The sequence below is a fragment of the Manacus vitellinus genome, unplaced genomic scaffold (genome assembly GCF_001715985.3).
Source record: "Manacus vitellinus isolate BGI_N305 unplaced genomic scaffold, ASM171598v3 scaffold_63_pilon, whole genome shotgun sequence".
In the NCBI taxonomy this organism is placed as follows: Eukaryota; Metazoa; Chordata; class Aves; order Passeriformes; family Pipridae; genus Manacus; species Manacus vitellinus.
Window position 1 is genome coordinate 2,555,771 of NW_021940711.1, and position 23,119 is coordinate 2,578,889.

The following is a 23,119-nucleotide window of genomic DNA, read 5'->3' on the forward strand; positions in this document are numbered from 1 at the left end:
ACCCTCCCTAGAAAGAAAACACATAAGATAAGGATGATACTGTTTGCTTTTCCACAGCAATAAGTTGCAGCCACTTCTTAAACAGTTCTGCACAGGCCTTAAACAGGCCTGCAGAAGTACTTGATGCCATGACCCGGAATCTGCCTGCAGCAGAGGCAGCTGGAAGACAAGCTGTTACCATCACCTGGAGGAAGAAATGTTTCCATGAACTATGCAGAACTGATCTGTCCAGCCACTGTCACAGTGGTTCATTTATTTATTCTTAATTCAGTTACAGATCATTTGCATCTTTGGTCACATTGACCATGTGCCTTAGAATAAAGGATCACATTTTGAATGAAGTATTGCTCTCTCTCACTGGACAAATTCAAGGGCATTTCTACTCTTAAGTAATTACTTTCCACTTTTCTGCCTCAATTGTTAAAATCCCTTTAAAGGAGTATTTATTGATCACATTTCCTACAACACTTAATTCTTAGAGTTACAATTAGGAAATGTAAATAACTGATTGTGCTGTCAGATGAATCCCATATTATTCAACTGCTAGGTTGAAAAAAGCCACCTAAAATTGATGGGTTACTTCCAGGATGCTGTGAGACCCTTTCTATTAGATCAATGTCCACTCATGTATTTAAAGTTCTTTGAAACTCCAAACCCTTCATCAAATGACCCTCCCTCAGGCTTTACGTTAATTAGTCTTTTCAGGACATTTTCCTTCTGGTTAGTGACAGCAAATCCTTTGTTCTTTACACAGTTTGTGGGCTTAATTCTTATTTATTTATTTTACAATAGCATTTACTTCTTTCTTTTACATATTTTCAACTTTCTTTTTTTCATTTTCAGCCCTGCTACTGAGCCACACAAACTCTCTACAGGGCTTTGCATGACTCTCCCTTTGCATTTTCTTCCTTTCTTGCCTACTATGGCAACATTTATACAAATATAAAATTTGCAGAAGTATAAAGAAATTCAAGTTGAAGGGCCCTGAACAAGACCACCCAAAATGAAAGCAGTTTTCACACAGGAACGAGTATCTTCATGAAACCCCTCCTCCCTTGAACAGTCAACCCATGACTGTTTAGAGTTTCTGTAAGAAGCCAAACCAAATCCACCCTTTCAGCATTTGCTCTTTGTTTGCAGTATTTTTCCTAAAGCTGCTAAAATACATACTTCCATCCACCTATGCCTCAACAGGCTAGTACAGAAAAAACTGTAGGCACAACTAAATAAGCCGTCACTGGATAAACAGGAGAATTTCCAATTACACAGAAAACTGGCAACTGCATTCTATATCATACTGGGTTCATTTATTTAGATAAATGTAACTGTGTACAACTTTTTAATTACAGAAGTGTATTAAAAATATGGTCTTTGGAATCCCAAAATTAGTCCCATTAGGATTTTCCAGATACTGTTGAGGTGCACTGGCACATGATTTAGCTTCTTCTTTCATAAAAAAATATTATGCAAGGATTTTGCCAGTGGAAGAATAAAACAATATTGAGAGATCATATTTACTGTTCCTCACAGCAAGACTTCACACTCATTTTTCTCACCCAGTAGTCTCATGTAACCCAAAGCCATCTTTCTTGCCTTCCTCACATAAGGGAAGCAGCAGAATCCAATTTTGTTGTCAGCCTCCATGTCCCAGAGCAAAAGCATCCCAACAGTGCTCTCTCAATTCCAGGCAAATTTTCCATATTCCCGTGTGTGCATACACGCACACAAATCCAAGAGTTTGCCATTCTGGGATATTTAAAAACAGTTCTTTGACTTTAACACCTCCCAAAGTTATGTGCCCAGGATTTTCACTGGAGGCTGTAGGTCTGCTGCACGTCCTTCACTGACAGGGTTATGAGGAGGGACCGTGGATCCTTTCTGTTTTTGCGGACTGCGATCTTCCCTCTCAGGGCCTCTCCTGCAAGTTAAAAGGAAATTATTATGGTTACTGCACTGAATCACACACAGTAACAGCAAAGACACACATGTTGCATGAGAAGCTGTTCCAAATTAACCAGAATTAAAAAGGCTGCAAAGGTTTCCTTTAAGTTTTCAAAGCCCTAAGCAAGTTAAACCTGGTGAGGTGCTGAGTTCTGTTGGATGCTTCACTTCTCAGATGGTCCACCCAAAGAGCTGCTATGCCAAATATTTCACTTGTGACAGGGGAAAACGATATTAACCACCTTGGAGGAAAACCACGTAACCACAAAACCTATTTCTGCTGTATGTGCCTTGTGGTTTGCATTTGTGCTGCATTTCATTTAAGCTCTAATTGGATAATGTTTTTATCTGGCAGAAAATATTAAGAGAAATCTTCATGGCATTTCAAGTATAGACATTATTAATTGCAAGTTTTGTTTTACAAAGTGTCAGGTTCTCTTGACCATAACACCTGATAGGTATGTCCTTCAGTTACATCCAGAGCAAATGCTTTCACACAGAAGGGGAAGAAAATAATCTCAATTTATTTTCAGTCCTTATTAAGACCTTCAATTTAAGGTATATTTGCAAATTTAGGAATATACAATATAACAAAACACAAATACACAAATATGTAAATTTGTACATTCAGGAAGCCCCCTACTGAGCTTCTTCAAACGATCATTTTATACCCACAAGAACTACATCTAAACAGATGAATCTACCAAACATATTACAGGAGGGCATGATCCCAACCTACAGCAGTAGTTCTGTGTTATTCTTCCATCAGGTTTCCTTTGCCCCATTCGTTTTCATCCCTCACACCAGCCATACCTACTGTTACTACTTTTCTACCTCACTCAATCCAAAGTATTTCCCGTTGTTCATTACCCACTGTGATTTTAAAAGCCAATGTTAATGTTCTGCTAAAAAGCTTATTGCAAAAATGAAAACAAACAGCAATTTCATAACTAAACTGATTTCAAAAATGTAGGAAGGATTTGAGAGTTCTCCATTTGGCACAATTCTCAGTCACATCCACAAACAGTAAACTGACAGACGGTCCACATTATAAGTTCAGGATATTTTGTCAAAGGCTGCAGCATAAATATCAAAGAAAGCTTATCAACAAGAATGACTGTGGTACCAAGGATCAGAAAAAAACCATATTCTTTGATAATTTTTTTAAATTATTTAACAGTTAGTTGGAGATTCCACTATAATTCCTGTGCAGCTTTGTTATTAGGAGTCAAATTACTGACATAACACAATGCAATTTGCAAAGAATTTTGAAAATGGTTTCACAGATTATTTAAATAGAAATTTGACAAACAGAAGGACAAGGTTTAAAAAAAGTCATTATAGCTTCATCTCAGGTAGGAATTTTAACCCAGTTTGAACATACAGATTTTCAAAACTGATACAAAATGATTTATTTATTTTAATATCCTGTGATAACAATTCAGTAAGACTAAAGAGCCTCTGAGAACCAAAATTCAATGATTTAAATTAATCCATAATTCAATCTTCCAATTTAAAACATTAATACAACACTACAAATGAAGCAAAAATTTTAATATAATTCCATAAATTATAGCTGACTTCATAGAACAGAACATCCAGCTTCTGTTTGTAGAGGCAGTTAATAAAACAAAGCATTCTATTCCGTTTTCCTTATGTGGTAACCACACTAAATCTGCCTTTCTGAATAAGACTTTTCCGAGGGCTGAAGCAAACAACAGCAGTGCAACCGAGTAACAGAGAGGCAGTTCTGACCAATTAATCAATGTCATGAGATAGAAAATGACGGATGTTTTCCCCCCATTCTGCTGTCCTAGGATCTGCCTGGAGGAAGCTGGGACTGGGACTCAGCTGCATCACCTTGCTCTTATCACGCTCAGTTGAATGCAAGTAAACCACACAGTGCCATTGCAGTTTGATTAGGACAAAACTGAATCCATTATAACCCTCCTCCTGCATTTTTATTACCCCTCGGGGAGGCCTGAAATTTGTCCCCAAATAGAAAAAGCCGAAGAATTCAGCAGAAATGCTGCATCAGCTTGCTACTACAGGAGAAAACACATCCCTGGGTCCATACTGTCTCACCATCAAAAAACCCACATTTGGTTACAGGCTCTAGAGAACACCCTGGCCATGTGCTCAAACTCAAATCAGTTTATTAACATCAGCAGAACTGTAAGCAATGGCATCTGTCACTTCTGTTTGTGCAATACAATCACACACAGGGCAGGCCTGCAGCCTGTGAGCCAAGGTACTTCTTAGTGCAAAAGCCCCATCACTAAGAGTGCTCAGGCCCAACAAATCATGTTTTTTCAGTGTAGAAAGGATTTGATCAAACCCGAAGATTCTACCCAGTCTCCCCTGAATAAATATCCATCACATCTACTTAAAGTTTGAAATGACCCATGGCAATGAGTTTGTAATGTGAAGAACTGCTCTGCCTTTCAATACAACTTGGTGTCTCTTCCCTCTTTGACCACAGAAAGGACTGAAACAGTTTCCAAAGGCAGCCAGCAATGAAGTTCTTTCAGGTTTCCTTCTTTTCTTCCTGGGGAAGAGCTTTATGAAGCCAACAGAGGGACAAGTAGGAACACAGCTCTCAAATAATTCTTTATCCTGAACCCCATTAATATTTAAGAACCTTATGAAAGAGCTCACTGGAACTGTTTCAAAGAGAGCTGCTAGAAAAGTGCAGTGGATCTGGGCTAAAAACACCTTAACTACTGAACTGCTGGTGAAAAGCATCTTTACAAATCCCCTACACCTTAAAGAACCATTTAGTGGTAGTCACACATTCCTTCACAGTCACCAAACAGTAAGATATGACACCACTCTTCACAATAAGGTTGTCCTTGTTGGAGGCTGACAATTTAAACATGATCAAGTTTTCCACTTTAGATTAACTGGACCCACTATCTAATGCAACACTGAGGTCTAGCAGGCAACAGAAAAAACAGCAAGTCTCAAAAGCATTGCTCTCAAAGAGATGGGTAGAAAGTGGTTTCCATATCCCATCTATCTTATGAAAAAGAACAACTAAAATAGTTTGTGGGGGGAACAAGAGCACTTCTCTTAAACTCAGTAACTTATCCTTAATCCCCCCATTTGCTTTCTTAAACTGCAGGCACCTTCAGCTGTGCACAGACTGTCACCTTCCCATTTGGCCACTTCTGAACCCCCAGCCCAATGTGATCCAATGAGCATTTTCTGTTCTGAGCAGTATTTTGGTATTACCCATCTGATCTGTGATATCCTTCTTCCTGGCTGGCTACTTTCATAAAATAGGTAGCTGTCTGCCATCTCCTTTCTGTTCCATATCACTGTTCACCCTCTTCTGAAACTATGCTGAGGTTTTGCTTTTTCAGTTCATGCTTTGAGTATATTCTCAGAAGAGTTTTTGTAACAAATTGTCATGTTCCAACTCCCCAAGACAAACTCTGAACCAGGCTGCAAAGAAGTCTGCACTGCCTGAGTAAGGCAAGACAGGCTTATATGGTTGCCTAGGATAATGTGTATGCACTGTGACTGAGATTCCCAGATAGCTCAGGTACTAGAAACAGTTGCCACAGGGAAAGATGAGGGCCAGGTCCTCCAAAATGTACAGCTGCAGTGGCCAAACTCGCTCACCTAGAACTAGTCTTAATTCACTGCTTTTTGTAGTAGAGATCCTAAACTGTATAGCCTCATTGCAAGCTTCCTCTCTTATCAGTAGTGACAAAATCAGAGAAAACTAGACTGTTGTCACTGCTTGAGCCATATCCCCTTGCAGCTGCAGACCTTGTAAAGGGAGGCACATGAAACAGCACAAGAAGTCTATCCAAGTTTTCCTGTCTAGATACAGAATTTCTATTATCTTTCAGTGAGACAGAACAGTCATGGGAAGAGATTCTCTCAATTTAGTGCCTGAAACACACATTTAGAAATGTTTTTGAAAAGTCAGTAGGATCATTTTAAAAAATACAGCATATGACATGCCAGATTTAGTGTGACCTCAAAATTCAAGTTTTAACTATTACTAGATTTTAAAAGCCAGCATCATTTTTGGAGGTGTCACTTGTAAATAAACAAGTGACAGCATTCCACAGACATCATGTTGCAGCTGTAGACATGCAAACCAGACACTAAAATCTTAATTAGGAACCAAATTATCCAACTGGGATGCACAATATTGAAGTATTTCAGTATAGGATCAAAACATTCAGACAGATTAATTGTGCCAGCGTTGTATTCCTACTTTTAATAATCCTGTCTAGGTAGACAAATAAACATTCTTTGAGTTTGTAAATTTACAAACAGCTTTCCAATTATGGAGACTGGGGAGTTAAAGATAATCAAGGATTTTAGAGGGGCTTAGTCATGTGAGTTCTGCTTAGCTTCGCTGTGCTAGCCCCTTTTAGCACCACAGAAAAACAAATCAAGGTTTTATTTTCACTGCAAGGCAATATCAAGAACATGAAATGCTGACAATATGCTGTTTTACTGCTAATAGAATTCGCTTGCATACAGATCTGGGTTTTAACTTAATGCACTTAAAAGATTCTGTGGGCCCTCTAAAATAATTTTTGTAAGCATTTTATTTATTTAGTAAATTCTTGAGACAACCAAATGTAAATGACGTAATTTTTTGTTTACTTAGCAGGAATATTTCAAGAAACAACAAAAGGAAGAGACCATTAATAAGACCATTTTTGGACCATTAATAAGAAAAAGATACTGCTTTGGCATCTCAATTTCAAATCTTCCAAATAAAGACTATTCTTTAGTTCAAGCTATTAAAATGGCTGCTAAGAGAAGCCTTGTAGTCTGTATGGAATCTACAACACAGTACTGTTTGTCTGAGAAAACCCAGTTTGTCTGGCAATAAAATATATGGCTTCTTTCTCCAGTTTCTTTAATTTTACTGGTTGCTAAGCAGTTAAAGCATACCCTACACGCTGATGCTATTTTGTTCTACTTGATTGTACCTCAGTTTCAAGTCTCTTATCACAGTCTGTGAGGAGGAAAACCAGCTTTCCAGAACATGGAAACCCCCCACTCACACAAAGCTGCAAGACCCATCCTTTGGCTTGCAGTTGCTTGATTCTGTTAATCATTAGAATGGCTCAAAACATTCACTCTTTTTTATGGCTGAGAAAATAGATCTATTTTTACAACAAATAACCTGGCCTCAAACAGCTGAGAAAATTAGCTGGTTCACACTGCAGAACAAAACAATTTTGCCAGGGCATAAAGGAGCATTTTCCAGTTAAATACCCAACAGGTTCAGATATCTGTAAGCTCGACTTCTTTTACAGAGCAAATCCAAATACAATCAGGGCTTTATAACCACTCCAGGCATAGCCCCAAAAGCTATAAAGCATCTGATAGAGACTTTTAGTCAGCCTTACTGTTTTACTCGGAATTAAAAATCTGAGGGAACCATTTTTCTTTACTGGGGAAAAACAGCCACTGCCCTGTCTGAAAGATGCTTTCAAAACAAGAAAACATTTAAAACACATTTTATATCAGCAAATTCCTCTTTCACAACCTATTAAAATGCTAAAAGCAAATGCCACCATGGCTACATTGGTCAGATTATTGCAAGATTCAAATCATATTATTTCTATTTATTTATTGAAAAAAAAAAAGAGCTTGGCATTCTGGCTTGGATTAGCAATAGTGTGGCCAGAGGACTAGGGAAGTGACTACCTCCTTGTTCACTGATGAAATCACACCACAGATCCTGTGTTCAGTTCTGGGTCCCTCAGTACAGGAAAGACACTGAGGAGTTGGAGTGTGTCCAGAGAAGGGGATGGAGCTGGGGAAGGGTCTGGAGCACGAGTGTGATGAGGGGTGGCTGAGGGAGCTGGGGGGGCTCAGCCTGGAGAAAAGGAGGCTCAGGGGGGACCTTCTCACTCTCTACAACTCCCTGACAGGAGGTTATAGCCAGGTGGGAGTTGGTCCCTCCTCAGAGGTAGCAAGCCACAGGACAAGAAGAAATAGCCTCAAGTTGTACCAAGGGAGGTTTAGATCGGACATTAGGAATAATTCCTTCATGGAAAGGGCATTGGAACAAGCCACCCGCATGTGGCAGATAATGATATGTTCAGTGGTGGTCCTGGAAGTGCTGGGTTAATGGCTGAACTCAATCCTAAAGGACTTTTTCCAAACTAAATGATTCTATGAACACATTTAGTCACAAGTGCATTTTCTTTGTTGTTTCTCCCATTGCCATACATATTTTTCTGATTATAAGAATTTATATGGAGGGTTGATGAATACTGGTAAGCAGAGGGATGGATGTAAAGCTGGGTAAGCAGAGGGATGGATGTAAAGCTGAAACGTTCAAATGATGCAAATGTTTTTAATTTAATACAGTTACTTCTGTCTTCCATTAACTTGCATTCAGAAAAGTCCATTTGAAGACAAAGTTTCCCCAAAACTGGAATGGAGCTCAGTTCAACGTGGAGGCTGATGCAATGTACAGCAAAAATAGTAACAAGCATTGCTGGTTCATTAACAAGTGGCAGATAAGAAACAGCTGGAAGTGCAAATATAAATATAAATTAAGTATACTGCAAAATAAGTTTGAACAGTTTGTTCAGCTGATAAAATGGAAAGACTGAAGAAACAAAAAATATGGTCAACCACAAATTATCAAGATGAATATTCAAGTCACTATTCTGACAAGGAAAAAAAAGATAAAAAAGAAAAATAGGGAAATCTGCACTTCAAATATGTCTTAAGGGAAAGAGATTTTTGGAACAAGAAGGAGAAGGATCAATGTCAGAGGGAATGGTTTTCCAAGAAAATCACCTTAATTAAGACGTTCCTGTATCAGGAAGTGCCTAGTGTTCTCTAACACTAGAAGCAATAGGTAGATCCTTTACATAAGATATAAAACCAGACAATGGGTAAAAGGATGAGAAAGGGGAACTCAATTACAAAGAGAAGGGGACAGGTAGAAAGAAAGAGAAACATAGCTGTAACAAGATTTGTTATGGGAATAATTTCAAGAAATATGAACTAATAAAAATAAAGGAAAAGAGTTATAGCACAAGTGATTTTGAAGGTCAGCTGGGTCGTGTTCACTGCTTCAAAGCACACTGTTTCTGCAGTTGTCTTCAGAAAGTCACCGCACCTAGACTAGAGATCTGAGTTTGAGGCACCACTTCCCAGTAATTTCACACATTTGGTAAATGTCAAAGGATCTATGTAATATGCATATTTTAACAAATGTCATTGCACTTAAAAAAAATTCACTTTGCACTCTATGACATTGAAATTTAATGAGCAGCAGCAAAGGAGACCTCAGTCAGCCTTGTCTAGAAAGAGAATCTGAAGAGAACACAAGCCAAGTACAAATGCACCAAGGCACAGTTGCACCCCTAGAAGTGACAGGGCCAAAGAAATTGCAGATAAAAATTATTTAGGAATATAAAGCTGAAGCATGAAAGACAGAAATGATTTGTCAGATAACACTGACCACAGTGCCTTTAGGAAGGAAGCTCCTGGTTGCCATGGCTGACAGCTGGAAGAAGCAACTGTAAAAGCAGTTTAATTGAGTGCAAATGCTGCTCTCACCACTGTATATTGATCATTAGGTATGTTAAAAGAGATAATATTCCATCTATGTCAATACTTCTCTATAGCACCTCTAAGCCTTTTGACCTCAAGTGTTTATGCAGCATCCACATAACTTTTTGCATGCTTTCCCCCCAGTATGTCCGATCTATTTATAAACTGTTCAGGTCAGGGCCATGTATTACCATGAGTTCATTAACCCACCAGCAGAAATGAGCCCCATTCTGAGTTCCTCCCTTGGTCCTGCTAGTCTGTAAAGAAAAATGGCCCTCAAAGATGACTAATTCACCACTGCATAAGAGTTCAACAGTGGTGAGTAAATATCTAGTTGCTAAGTGGACAAAAATAAAATAACAGCATAAAAATGTAACCACTTCCTTTGATCACAGAAAGATTATGGAGAGTCTACAAAAACGTTCTATAGAAATACAAGCCAAGACTTTTAATTCTTGACCTGCTATTCTATGATGGTCATGAATATACTTGTGCCTATAAAGCAAGAAATATTTGACTACTTGTATAAAAATGTACATTTGAGACTTTCCAAATAGAATTAATTAAAACCACTAACAAGCATTGCTTTAGTCTTCAAAACCTTACTTCAGCAATTTGTTATCTAAATGTTACTTATCCCTAATGACAACAAAAAACTTTTTACTTGCATCAAATTCCAGGTGAAACTTATTACAGTACTAACCACTTCATAAAAATTTACAGTGTACCAAACTAACATATTCGATACTTCAAATGGATCAAGTGCATGGCTGTGAGTTCTTTAAAATTGTTTTCAATTTACAGAGGAATCCCACAGTGGCAGGTACAAGCCATGTGTATATTCATGATGCATTTGACAAATACAGCATAGTTCAGGACTGCTAAGGAAAATACTGTGCAATCACTTGACCAATCTGATACTTTGGAATATTAGCAATGTTAAAATTAGGAGACTATTAATAGCAGTGTACTTGTCTTACATTTTTCTGCCTCATAAATGCTTTGATATAGAAGTTCTTTCACCAAAGTTACAGTATGGAGCTATACAAGCAGAAGATATATGCCCACTTACATACTTATGCATACATTTATGAGTGGTTTTAACATTAATTTTGTACACATAGATACCTTCAGTGCTTTGCTGAGACAAAAAAATTTCTTCAACAGTAGCTGAAATATTTATTTACTAGTTCTTTTTAACACTTCTATAGTTTTTAAAGTATTTCAGGTGTAAATTTAATGGTAACAGCAGTGTAACACAACCGTTGTTGCACCAGAACTGAATTTAAATATACCTGCTTCTACAGGAATTGGTTTCTCCAGGAGAAAAACTGTCTGTTTCCAGTGTGTTTTGGTACACTGGGGACCAGTGGAAAATGAGACCTGCAATGGAAGAGTTCAAGAGTTTGATTAAGAACAACCTTTTTGATATCACACCACATCAATCATTCACCAAACACACACGAATATGAAGTCTTTGCTACAGCAAAACAGATTCTCTGCCAAACACCTCGAAGCAGAAAAAAAATACACCATCATCATCTCTCAGAGACATTTTCAAAATGCATAACCCCAAATACCTTGTTGTGACAGTTCTTCTCAAAAAATATATCAAAGTAACCAGCAACTGCCTATAAAAAAAAAAAAAAGGAAAACATAAATACGGTAAAGGAATAATAATGACACTCAGGAAAAAAAATCTATGATTATATATATATATATCTATGGGAATTTCTACTCCTTTCCAAGCATTTACCAAGAGGAACAAGCTTATATTTAGGATTTCTAGCATGCTTGAAAGCACAAGGCAAAAAAAATAAGCTGCCATCACACCTTTGCTCTACTTGAGAATATTCAGCCCACTGTAACTGCATTTTACTACATATCAAATTTTAGCATAAGCTTCCAAAATAACCCACACATCTAACTGCAACTAGAACCATACATCAGAAAACAGCCTTTCCGATGTGCAAACCCACAAGCATAAAACTCAGTCCTTGCCCTGTAGGGCTCCCAGGACCCTCAGTAAACACACACACATTATGAGGGAATTGCATGACAAATTTCACTCCTTCTGTAGCTGAACAGTTTTTTCCACAGAAGCTCCCTGTGAACAGAGGCAGAGCACAACCAGGCAGGGAATATTTTTCTTCCTCTACTACACACATAGATAAGGAAAAAGATTCATAAATGCTTCCCGCTGGCCTTTCCAATAGCTAATAGGTTCTAACTGTAACTCTCCACAGGATTCCTCCTCTGTCCCTCCTGCCATCCCACTCCTAACCTCAAGAAGAGCCTTTCTCTTCAGTGCCTAATTCAGCACTGGGATTTCCAGTTTGAAGAGGAAAAGAAATCACAGAATGGTCTGGGTTGGAAGGGACCTTAAAAATCACCCAGTTCCAATCCCCTGCCATGGGCAGGGACACCTTCCACTAGGCGAGGTTGCTCCAAGTCCCACCGAACATGGCTTTGAACACTCCCAGGGATGGAGCAGCCACAGCTTCTCTGCACCACAGCCTCACCACCCTCAGAGGGAAGAATTTCTTCCAATATCCAAGAGATACAAAATATTCACATACAAAGCAGTGCACCCACAATTTTAGTTACACAGTCTTTTAATGCTGGACTGTTTTTTTGACAAAAAAAGCCTTGTGGGAGTCCCAGAAATCCAAAGTATTCAAATAAACAACTGGAAGATGCTAATAAAAGAGCATCCACTCCAGTTTCACCCCTGAAATCCTGTCCACGCTCACCTTTATTTGCTTTCTGCTGTCAAATGAGAAAGGTTAAAGCACCTCAGACCCTGGGCCCAAGGCAGCTGTGCTTTTCTATTACATGACAGCCTGGAGAAATGACCCAGAATAGAGCTTCTGAGTAACTGCAACCACAGCTGTGTTAAAGTTACTCAACTGGGGACTCCCTGCATCCCTGTCATGGAAGGGAGGGAGGGATTCTCCCCAGGTCAGCTGTGGTGCACTCAAACAAAATATGTACCAATTCAATGATGGAAAGCCTGTGGCATGAAAACCCACTGAAAACCACCTATTATAACCTCCCTCTCACCGCACCAGTATTTCTCTCCTACTCCAAGATTAGGAAACTGGTTGTTCTGAATAGCTAAAAGGATGAGTCCTGTAGCATGCTCTTCATATAGATTCACACATAGATTGTGAAGGAAAAAGAAAGTCAAATGTGCTTACAAAATTAAGGGGTATAGGGTTTTATCATTATGAAATATATAATCTGAATAACAGCTAGGCCATTCTGGTTTTTTCCTCTCTAGTCTAAACCCAGAACAGATTTCACCAACACAGTGGAGAATACAATGTGTTAAAGCAGTAAAACAATGCTAAAGCACCTATGTTAGCTTTGAGACCAAGAGCACTCCAGAGAAGCCTGGTAAGTTCCAAATTCTAATCTGGCCAAAGAGTTAAAAAAAAAAAATAACTATGGAGACAGCAACAGATCTTCAAGACAAATGAGCATCAGACAGTATAAACAGTGACTCTTCCAGTCCTTCAGTAAAGTCCTATCACTCAATGCTGAGAATCTCATTCCCAAGAGAATTACAGCCTTGCCTCTAATATGCCTTTTTGAGTAAAGATTGAGAAGGTTTTGACAAAGTTTTATTGACCCATCAGACTACTTTTATTGATGCACAATGTTTTCTGGACATTAGTCAGAGATCTACTAAGCCATAAAAATATTTTTCCATCATCAGGTCAATACTGCTGGTATGCTTACAAATAAGACCTAAGATAAGATCACTAAGATAAGATCAGGAAAACAAGGTTGTGACAACAAAAATACATCGAGGAGAAAAAATCTGGTTTCCAGAGAAAACAAGACTATCAAGCCACATCTTGGATCAAAAAGCTAAAAGCTCCAAGCAGACAGACCACAGTCAAGGATCTATACACTTGGTAACAAGAGGTAACAGAAACACCCTATATGCTACCCTGAGAAAACTTCCCCACACTACTATTTTTTGGGGACAAGCTCGGGTTGCAAAGAAACTCAGTTACAAGCAAAACTGTCCCCTGCTGCCTCCGGTGTTCAGGGAAACAGGCTTTGTATCTTCTGTAAATGACTAGGATAAATAACCACTTCATAGTAACAAGTTTCTCTATCTGAAATAACCCGAACCACTGACTTTGAGTCTCTAATCAAGAGGTAGTAACAGTAATTATTACATCATAAAGACCACCTTAATCAGAGGTCCAGGGATTACAGAGAGCAAGAGTTCTACACTGATACATTCATTTCTTTTTGTTATGTTCTAAAATGGATAATGTCCTTCAGTATAGAATAGTGAAATAATTGTTGAGCCAAAAGAAAGAAAACATAGAAAAATATTATTACTCAAGTTCCTAAGGATAAGCTCCTGTGAACAGCTTCAGGCATTTCCCAAAATTCTGTCAGTTAAAACTGGGCAGTGGAGGCATCCCAAAATCAAAACATGTACTCCAGTGAGTTGTGTCAACAGGTAACCTACACAGTCCTACATAGCAAAACAGAAGTCATATATTTTAAGTTAAATACATAGAGGAGAGAGTTTGAATGATGTTTTGAAAACTAACTGTAAGAACACATATTGCAATTGAGAAGTCTAATGAGTATCTTTCATTAATACATTTTCAAAATGGTTTTGAGCCAGCTAAAAGAACCAAACACTTGGTTTGATGATTTTCTTCGTGAAATTGGTTACAACTACGCAATTTGCTTTTAACAAATGTTTTTAGGCAACCTGCCATCACTTACCAACACTATGTTTAATCTCCACATAGCAATCTCTTCCCTCATATTAAAGAAATCCAACACCAAACCCAGTAGTTACTGACTACTTGCAAAATTTGTCTACAACCCAACTGCAGTTGAGAAAACACAGAGAGTGAAAAAGCACAGAATAAATATATCCCACTTTGATGCACCCAGCCTATGGCTGACCCTGTAATATAAGAAACTAAAAAAGTTTAAACCTGCAGTTCAACAGAAACACAGTTCTTTGCAGATACTGAGGGAATAAGAGTAAGCTCAAGTCTATGCTAAAGCCTCCCAGTAACTCCAGTCTACATTAACTACCTTCTTCTTTTCCTCTTTTTGATTTCACATGGAAGATTTCATGTGTTAGATTACATGTGGAACAGACTGCCCAGGGAAGGAGTGGAGTCACCATTCCTGGAGGGATTTAAAAGTCATGTGAATGTGGCACCTGGGAACATGGTTTAGTGCTGGACTTGGCAGTGCTGGGGGAATGGCTGGACTCAAAGATCTTTTCCAACCTACACGATTCCACCATTTAATGCCTCTGGAAAAGTATTGAAGGATACAAAGGTGCAATGCTTTATTATTTGTCCTCTCAGTGTTTCGCAAAAAGCTTTCTATAAAGCATTAGAATTTCTGCTTCTACATGAAGCAGCAGGAATCACAGAATACCCTGAGTTGGAAGGGGCCCATGAGGATCATCGAGTCCAACTCTTATGTGAACAGCCCATACAAGGATGGAACCTGCAACCTTGGCATTATCAGCACCACGCTCCAGCCAGCTGAGCTCATGTCTGGTGCTCTCCTTGAAAGAGCTGTGCAAAACTAAAATGTCTGGCAGCACTAAGAAGTCTGTTTCAACACACTCAAAAAACCCCTAAAACAAAACAATCACTATCACTTTTAAGGTGTACTAGTGTAAGCACTGCACCCCTCCAGAAATGATCTGGTACCCCACATAAATGTGCTGGGAAAAGGGAAAAAAGGGTCTGAAGTAAAGTACATGCAGATGATGTTTTCCACAATTTTATCTACAGTCAGTAGTCTTGTATATTTAATAAAAACAAAATCTTACAAATCTAAAAACCAACACAAATCAAAGTTGAAATACTTGATAATAATAAACTACTATAAAATTGTGGGTTTGGTTACTTACTATCTTCTTTTAAGGAGTTTATATCTTCCCTCACATCTTAGCTTCTTCTCTTTTTTCATTCATTACTTGTTGGTGGCTTTATGCCAAAATGCACAATACATGTTTTATTTTCAAGTGCATTTCAGAGAAATAATTCTGTAAAAGTGAAGTTCGAAATATTTTCTTTTCATTTCACTTTTGAACGCTACCACAAACTGCAGTAGCCATAATAATCACGTACATCTATTAAATATGCAATACTACAAACTAAGATCTCCAATGTTTACAGCTTGAAGGAAGATTAAGTCCTCCCCTCTTGTTGTATAATTTATCATATGCAGCAAAATATGATGAAAACAAAAATCACTTAACTGGCACACTAGAAGCAATCACAGACACAAGTGTATTAAAATGAAATATAGGGCTGGCCAGATTTTCATTAAAGGTGACATCTTTTTTTACAGGAAGTCAAACTAAAGAAAAAGAACATGCAAATAACTCCCCCATAAATTCTAGATGATGTTTTACAACTACTGACTTTGTTTCTTTTTCTTCTTGGTTGTTTGTTTTTTTTTTAAGCATAATGACAACAGTTATTTCTCCTACTGTAACTTCCCTCATCTTTTTGCTCCACCTTTGACAGTTCATTTACAACTTCACCAAAAACTAATCAGTGAGAACTTAAACCTGCTCTGGAAAAATCTTTCAAGTGGCAGTCTCTTGAATACCATGAAAGAGGAAAACAAAAATAATGACTTCTAAACTGGTAATAAATAACTACAGCTCCAGCCTGACATATGCTCTAATCTCAAAGGATGTTAAATATTAGGAAACACTACCAAAATATTATTCTTCCTCTTCTCCAATAACTTGCCAGGAGAAAAGCTGAGCTATGAGGACAAAAACTCCAACTCCAAAAGAAAGTCAATATATTTACCCAGGCGACTAAGAACGTGTAATAAAGAACAAAGGAAACATTTAGAAATAGAAATACATTACTGACACTGCAAAGCAACATCCCAGAAAGGTCAACAAAAAGCTCACTCAACTAAGAATAAAAGATTCCTGAAATTAAAATAGCAGCCACTAACTTCTACCTGATTTTGTCAAACCCACATTTTGATGGAGAGCTCATGCAGCTTAAGGTCTTCATCCATCACTGAGGGTTCCTAAGGTGTTCATGCAAACAGGAAAATCCTGTAAATTAAGCACATCCTCCCAAGTAAGATTCACTTCTCTTCAACCTATTTCTTCCCCCATGGATAAATAATTTCGAGACTATTTTTCTCCCCATTTATTCACATAACATGCACCAAATATATTAAAGTCACAAAAAGCCTTAACATATGTAATAAATTAGTATTAGTACATATAATTTATAGTCTTCCACTTAGAGCCCTTAGCTGAAATGGGAAAAAGAGTCTAAATTTTAATTCAAATATATCTGACACAAAGGCTTTTTTTCCTAAAGAAAATGGCTGGCTGTGCACGCAGCATTTTAACAGGACAAAACAAATGAGACTGCTTGTTTCCTTGTGAGAACTCAAAGGCAACCTTACCAATTCACTTAGGAGCAAGGAAATTAAAAATTATCATCATCACTATCACCTACAGTGAGTAATTTATCATTCTTGCTCTTCAGTAGTATCATGTTCCAACAGTGAGTGGCTACAACAAATACAATTAGACAGCTGGCCACAGAAGTGGGAGATAATGTGCTTTTGATGGAGTTTATCCAAGCATGGAGATGGAATGTTTGTCGTCCATGCAGCAGAGTTGCTGCGTTTTTATCACAGGGAAAAGAAATCCCTGGCTATTAAAACCCAATAATTTTGTGTTTTAAAGATTAAGAATCTGGAGCTCACTGCAGAGGAGGCTACAGATAATAAACGAGAAGGAGAAATCCTGCTTTGTAACATGGTGGAGTAGTATTTCCTTTACTCAGAAATCAGGCATTCAAGGTCTGTTTAACTGTGGTACTCAAATCCAGATTTCCAACTTCTAGCTTAAAAAATTCAGTTTCTCACCAAGTGTGAGAACCAAAGACTCCTATGTTAATACTTATTGTTGGCTCCAAAGTGGATGACTGGATGTTAAGAAATGAAACTATCTTAACATTTAAGAAGAATTTAGTCAGAATAATTTTCTCTAGTCACCTTAACTTCCATTTCCTTCCTGAAGGTTTTAATACATCAGTCACGTCCTCTGGTTCATTATCCTTCTTTCACCCCCTTCCTCCCTCCCACTTTTTATACACATCCCCTGCTCTTTGACAACATCTCCTGGGAGCAATGAAGAGATACTGCCATTTTCCTCTTAGGGGATATTGTTATTCAGCTAGGAAAGATCAACCTCGATGGACTCACAGGGGAAATGCTCGCAAACAAAAGAGAAAGTTTGTCAATTGATTTCTATACTGAGGGTAATCACCATTATATTTTATCTCAAAAGCTCACACAGTGATCAACTTGGAATACAATTAATGGAGTATTTTTCTAGCAGCATCTACTGACTGATATTAGCCAGATGTCTCATTAAAATCAGCAGTGACAAACCTTAGCTCTTTACCAGCAAAATGCACTTTTGCAGCCTAATTAAATTTTTTTTTGGCCATTATGTTTGTAAGACTGAAATCAAGTCAGTTTGCAAAAAAGTGCTTTGGAATGTTTTCATATAATGATTCCATGCAATCGTTCCATGCTTTGAAAATCTTCAATCTTTGAAAGCTAATACTGATAAATAAAATTAATGCTGGAAGAGACTGCTTTGTGGCAAACCATGCCAGGAATAAAGGAAAAATTAACAGAAACAATATGTGCTCTGAAAAAAGCCATAACTAAACCCCCCCATAACTTTTGAAAGACTGAGCATCACACAGAAGGTCACATTTAAAATACTCTTTTTTTGCTCAATCATTTCATATTTTCAAGTTCATTAGGATTTTTTTTCTTGAAGACTTGATAATTTCTTGAACATCTGGAAGAAAAAGCTATTTAGAGCCTTAAGCATTTTTAAGGATATGACTCGATACATTGCAGGATCATCTGCAATACACTCAAGATGCACCTACAGCAAGACATGAGGCTGATCTCTTACAAGCACAGCTTAATACTCTGATAGGTCCTTTTTTTCGTCATACAAAGTATGAGAGTAATTTCAAATAATTTATAGGTGGGAGGACAGATAGATCAATGTGCCAGTGCTATGCCCTTGGGTTTTGTGAACTGCCTAGTTTTCCTGTTTCACACAAGCTCAAGCCGTCTGGGCTTCATGTCTTCACAACCAGAAAACAGTCAGCCTATTGTCTACTGAGGAAAAACCAAGGACAGATTTTAGAGGAATTTAACATCTTTCTACATGTGCAGGTAATGATAGGACAAGGGGGTTTTAAACTAAAAGAGGAGAGATTTAGATTAGGTACTAGGAAAAAATTCTTACTGCGAGGGCGGTGGGCCCTGGCACAGGTTGCCCAGAGAAGCTGTGGATGCCCCATCCCTGGAAGTGTCCAAGGCCAGGTTGGACGGGGCTCTGGGCAACCTGATCCAGTGGGTGGCATCCCTGCCCATGGCAGGGGGGTTGGAACAAGATGACCTTTTGAGTCCCTTCCAACCCAAACCATTCTGTGATTTTGCCACAGAAATGTGAAGTGCAGCCTCTCCTGCCTGAGGGATCCTGGAGGTGTTCCAAGTCGTAGTCAGAGCAAACGTGACAATGAGCTGGTAAAAAAACTGCATTATGGTTCTGATTCCTGCCAGCTTTTACAACTTACTGTCCTGCTACCATAGCCCTGCACACAGGTTGATGGGAGGAAGCCACAGACACTTCTGTGGCCATTGCCTCCAGGGCTGTCAGCTCAACGTTCAGCTCTGAAACCATTATGTTACATACTCCAACTCATAAAAAAGAGTCCATAACTCTTTTCTCTGAATACTTGCTAAATTACTTCCCATCAGTGCAAAGCTGCTGCAAAAACAAGTTCAGCAACAGCAACCCTGCATTCATGCTGTGCTGCTGACACATTTCAATGTAAGAATGTCTACCTTATGCTGATCTGCAATAGGATCCCCAGAACAATTAACAGATCAATGTGCACCCAAGTTTTCCACTTGTTTGGTTCTGTTTCTCATGGTAACACTGGTCTGATATTAGTTTTGCTGTTGATGGCAACAATGAATAAGACAACCAAATCCGTTTCCACACTTCCATGGCTGAGAAAAAGCTGCTTTGAAATGAACTTTAGGTTGTGAGTTTAAAAAACCCAGATATACACAAGCATACAAGGATGGATTTCCAAATTGCCATTTTTGTGGAATATTTTATTGTAAATAAAACAAAAATATTTTAAAATGTTTGTATTTCAAACATTTTAACACAAACCTGCAGAAATCATAAGAGACAAGTACAAAACCATAGGATTGTGGGGAAATATAAGCAACTTTCTCTTTTTGTGCAGAAAATGAAAAGCCAATAGAAAAACAAAACACTTAAGCAAACAAGAAAAACATTAAATATTATTTTTCAAAGGAAAAATTGCAATCTTAAAGCATCTCCTCAAAAATTCTCAACATAAATAATGGACTTTTATTGTTCATTTACTGCAAGGTTAGGCAGCCTGATATGATGGATGAACTGTCAACTCTCAACTAAACTTCTACAATCCATCACAGAAAGACTGGAAATTTCACTCAAAGTGTCAATAAACCTAAATGATGAAGTGCAAAATACTTTACAGCATTATGATCATTTTTTAGAACCTGCATTTGCTGCAAAATTTCAGAAACACTGCTCTTCCCCCACTTCCCTCCCCTTCTCCCTGGAAGTCATAAAATGCAGGTATACATCTTGATTTATAAGTCAATGATACCACAGAATCACAGAAGAGAAATGAAGTTTCCGTAAGAGTGTGGTGCTGGGAAAAACAGTATTTATAAAATAAGCTATTTTACTTTACCCGAACATCAAAGATGGCCAAGATTTTGCGAAGATTTCTGTTGAATCAGTTATTTAAATGTGGTCATATTAAGAAAATCAAACCAGGGCTGCAGTGGAGCTTGATCTCAAGTCAAATCTGACCCTGCCTTGAGGCAACTAGAATTATCCTATGGGTTGATGACAACTAAAAACAGGAGGGGTTTTTTTTGTGTATGCACAATAAAACACGCAGATTTCCATTTAATAAAACCCAAGATGTTACTGTGTCTTTACTTAATTTGGTGACAATTGACAAATAAATATGAAGTATTTGTACGCATCTGCTAATTCAAAATTATAACAATGATTTAAACTATATACAGGGGAAAATTTCACTTTAGGACACCAACAAACTCTTATGCAGGCTCTTAGCAAAAACACTGGCAAATGCAGCAGCATGGACTAACACCTAGACTCATCCAAAAATAGGAATTCCTTTGTTTGATGTAGGTATCCAAGACTTTCTTATCAGCTTAAGTGGTTTACATCATACAGAAACATATTTTTTGTGTGTGTATCAGAGGAAGTCTGCATCTCTTCTTCTTATACACGTGCAAATCCAAATAAACCAGTTCAGGCAGACTTAATCACAGTATAATAAATATTAGCCAACAATCACCATTTTAGGGTGGTAACTGAGATGTGACTTAAAGCTAAGCATGAAACTCCAGCAAGAGTTTCACAATACACTAGACTGCAAAAAGTTTAGTTTTTACTACAGATCTCAGAGCCTAATGCAAACTTTTGTCAAATTTGAGGAGGATATTTTAATAAATTACAGAAAGCATTTATAATCTGCATTGAATATAAAAGCAAATTACTGAGACAATAAAAATCTATAAAAACTAGGCCATCCTGCCTTTGCTTATAATGTAGTGTTTAAAAACTCAATGCATTACTTAGCCAAGCTAACACCAGACTTTGTCATCTGTACCTCATCTTTATCCCAACTGTCCTGCCTAATGGCAGGACAAAAATCCTTCTAATTGATACTTTTATCACTTATTCCACCAAAAGAAGCAAGTTGTGCACCAAAACTAAGTCAAGTCATAAAGGTATCCTCACAGAGGCATCAATCTAAACACTTCTAAATGTTCATGTTGGAATACCTAATTTATTTTAGCTTTAAACACATTCCTAACATCTTTATTTCAGAAGTCACTCACACCCTCCCAATGAAGTATGTTAAATAAAAATATTTAGGTATCTTCCCTGACTCATACTTCAAAAATGTAACACAAAATACACAACACAAATTGCATGAGCCCTTGAAGAAAAAGAGGGACATGTTTCATCAATAAAAAAAAAAAAATCAGTGTTTCTCCATTTTCTCATAACTACCAGATACTGAATGAAGAAATGTCATAGAATGAATGTGTATTTATGGGAATTCATACTGAACAATGTCGGCACAACTTCAAAGAAGTGTTTGAAATATGCCCTAGTACAGAGTTTTCATTTAATTCTAAAGCTCAGATTGAAAACTTTCTTTCTTCTTTTCTTTCTTTTCACACTGACTAGTGTCTGATAGACAAAAACTCAATTGAGTGATATCACATTTAGGTTTGCTGAGATTCTTCACTCTATTTAATGCAGCATAATCTGTAAAACTAAGATGAATAGTTTGTGCTCACTGTAATTACAACTCCCCTCCAACCGAATTCCACACCCTTTCTAGAATTAGTGTTCTGTTGAACTAAGTCACAATAATTTACATAAAATGCAAATACTAACTTGCATACAATAAATAAAACATATATAGTAAAAACCCTGGTTATCAGATTCTGAACCTAATGCTGTATTTGTTCCCCCCAGCTTTCACATCCAAAGTTCATGAACCTCCCTGTTGGAGAAGCTCTCTTTGCCATATGAACTGCTGGGTGTTCAACACACTAGCTACAATCTACACCTTTCCCATTTCTACTTTGTTTTTCACATTTTTACTAAACTCAGAAAAGCTCTTCTGAGAGCAGTGACTGCATCACTCTTGAGCACAGGGGAAACAACATGTCTGAACAGAAAACTTGTACTTCAGAAAATGGGCTAGAGAACAAAACAGAATGATTCTAATGCTACAGCTCCTTACCTTTCCCTCTCCTCATCCACCTCTATTATCCTGTAACACTATCACTGGAGTTTTATATCCATCTCTCTTTACAGAAAGGGCTTATTTGACACCTCTATACTGCAGAAATGAATGTTTCAAGGCAAGGACTGATGATAAATGAAGCATAATTAGTGCATTGTCTCTCAGTCCAGTGCAATACTGACCATATATGAAGAAACTAAAACTGTCTTACCGTGCACTTTGTGCTCATTGTAATGCTCAGGGTGAAATCTGAAGAGAATTCCAAGTCTGGAGAGGATGCAGTATTACAGTCGATATGCTGTCAAAAAGAAGAATAAAATTCTGTCAGTAACAGTGATTAATGTCAATTAAGATCTCCCTTTGGATGAAGGTTGTTCAGTCGGTCCTGCAATAGGACAACTTTTATAGGGCAATACTAATTCAGCTCTCCAAAAATGGGAGAGACTTACAAACCATCTAATTCCATGTGACAAAATACCTCTAACTCCTTTTCCTCACGTGCCCAAATAACCAGACACTGACTAGCAGTGGTATGAAACTAGACACATTCTGTTCAGGGAATGAGGAAAGGGAAGTTGCTCCTTGGTGACAGCTACCCGTTGTTGAGTGTAAGTAGCTTCCACAGGCACCTTTACCTGTTTTACCCCTTGTTCCTGCAGTCG

At 37.8% G+C, this 23,119-nt stretch overlaps 1 protein-coding gene across 2 annotated transcripts in view; it reads right to left on the reverse strand.

Moving 5' to 3' along the window:
• Positions 1–1,518: 1,518 nt before the first annotated feature.
• The window catches only part of PRMT3 (protein arginine methyltransferase 3), a 57,065-nt gene continuing 35,464 nt past the window's right edge, over positions 1,519–23,119 (reverse strand). For both annotated transcript variants that reach the window (XM_029963812.1, XM_029963813.1), the window contains 4 exons: positions 22,669–22,755; positions 11,079–11,129; positions 10,794–10,881; positions 1,519–1,918 (listed from right to left, as the gene is read on the reverse strand). In XM_029963812.1, the coding sequence (XP_029819672.1) occupies positions 1,809–1,918; positions 10,794–10,881; positions 11,079–11,129; positions 22,669–22,755 (336 nt within the window). In that variant the 3' untranslated portion in view covers positions 1,519–1,808. The remainder of the gene's footprint in view (positions 1,919–10,793; positions 10,882–11,078; positions 11,130–22,668; positions 22,756–23,119) is intronic.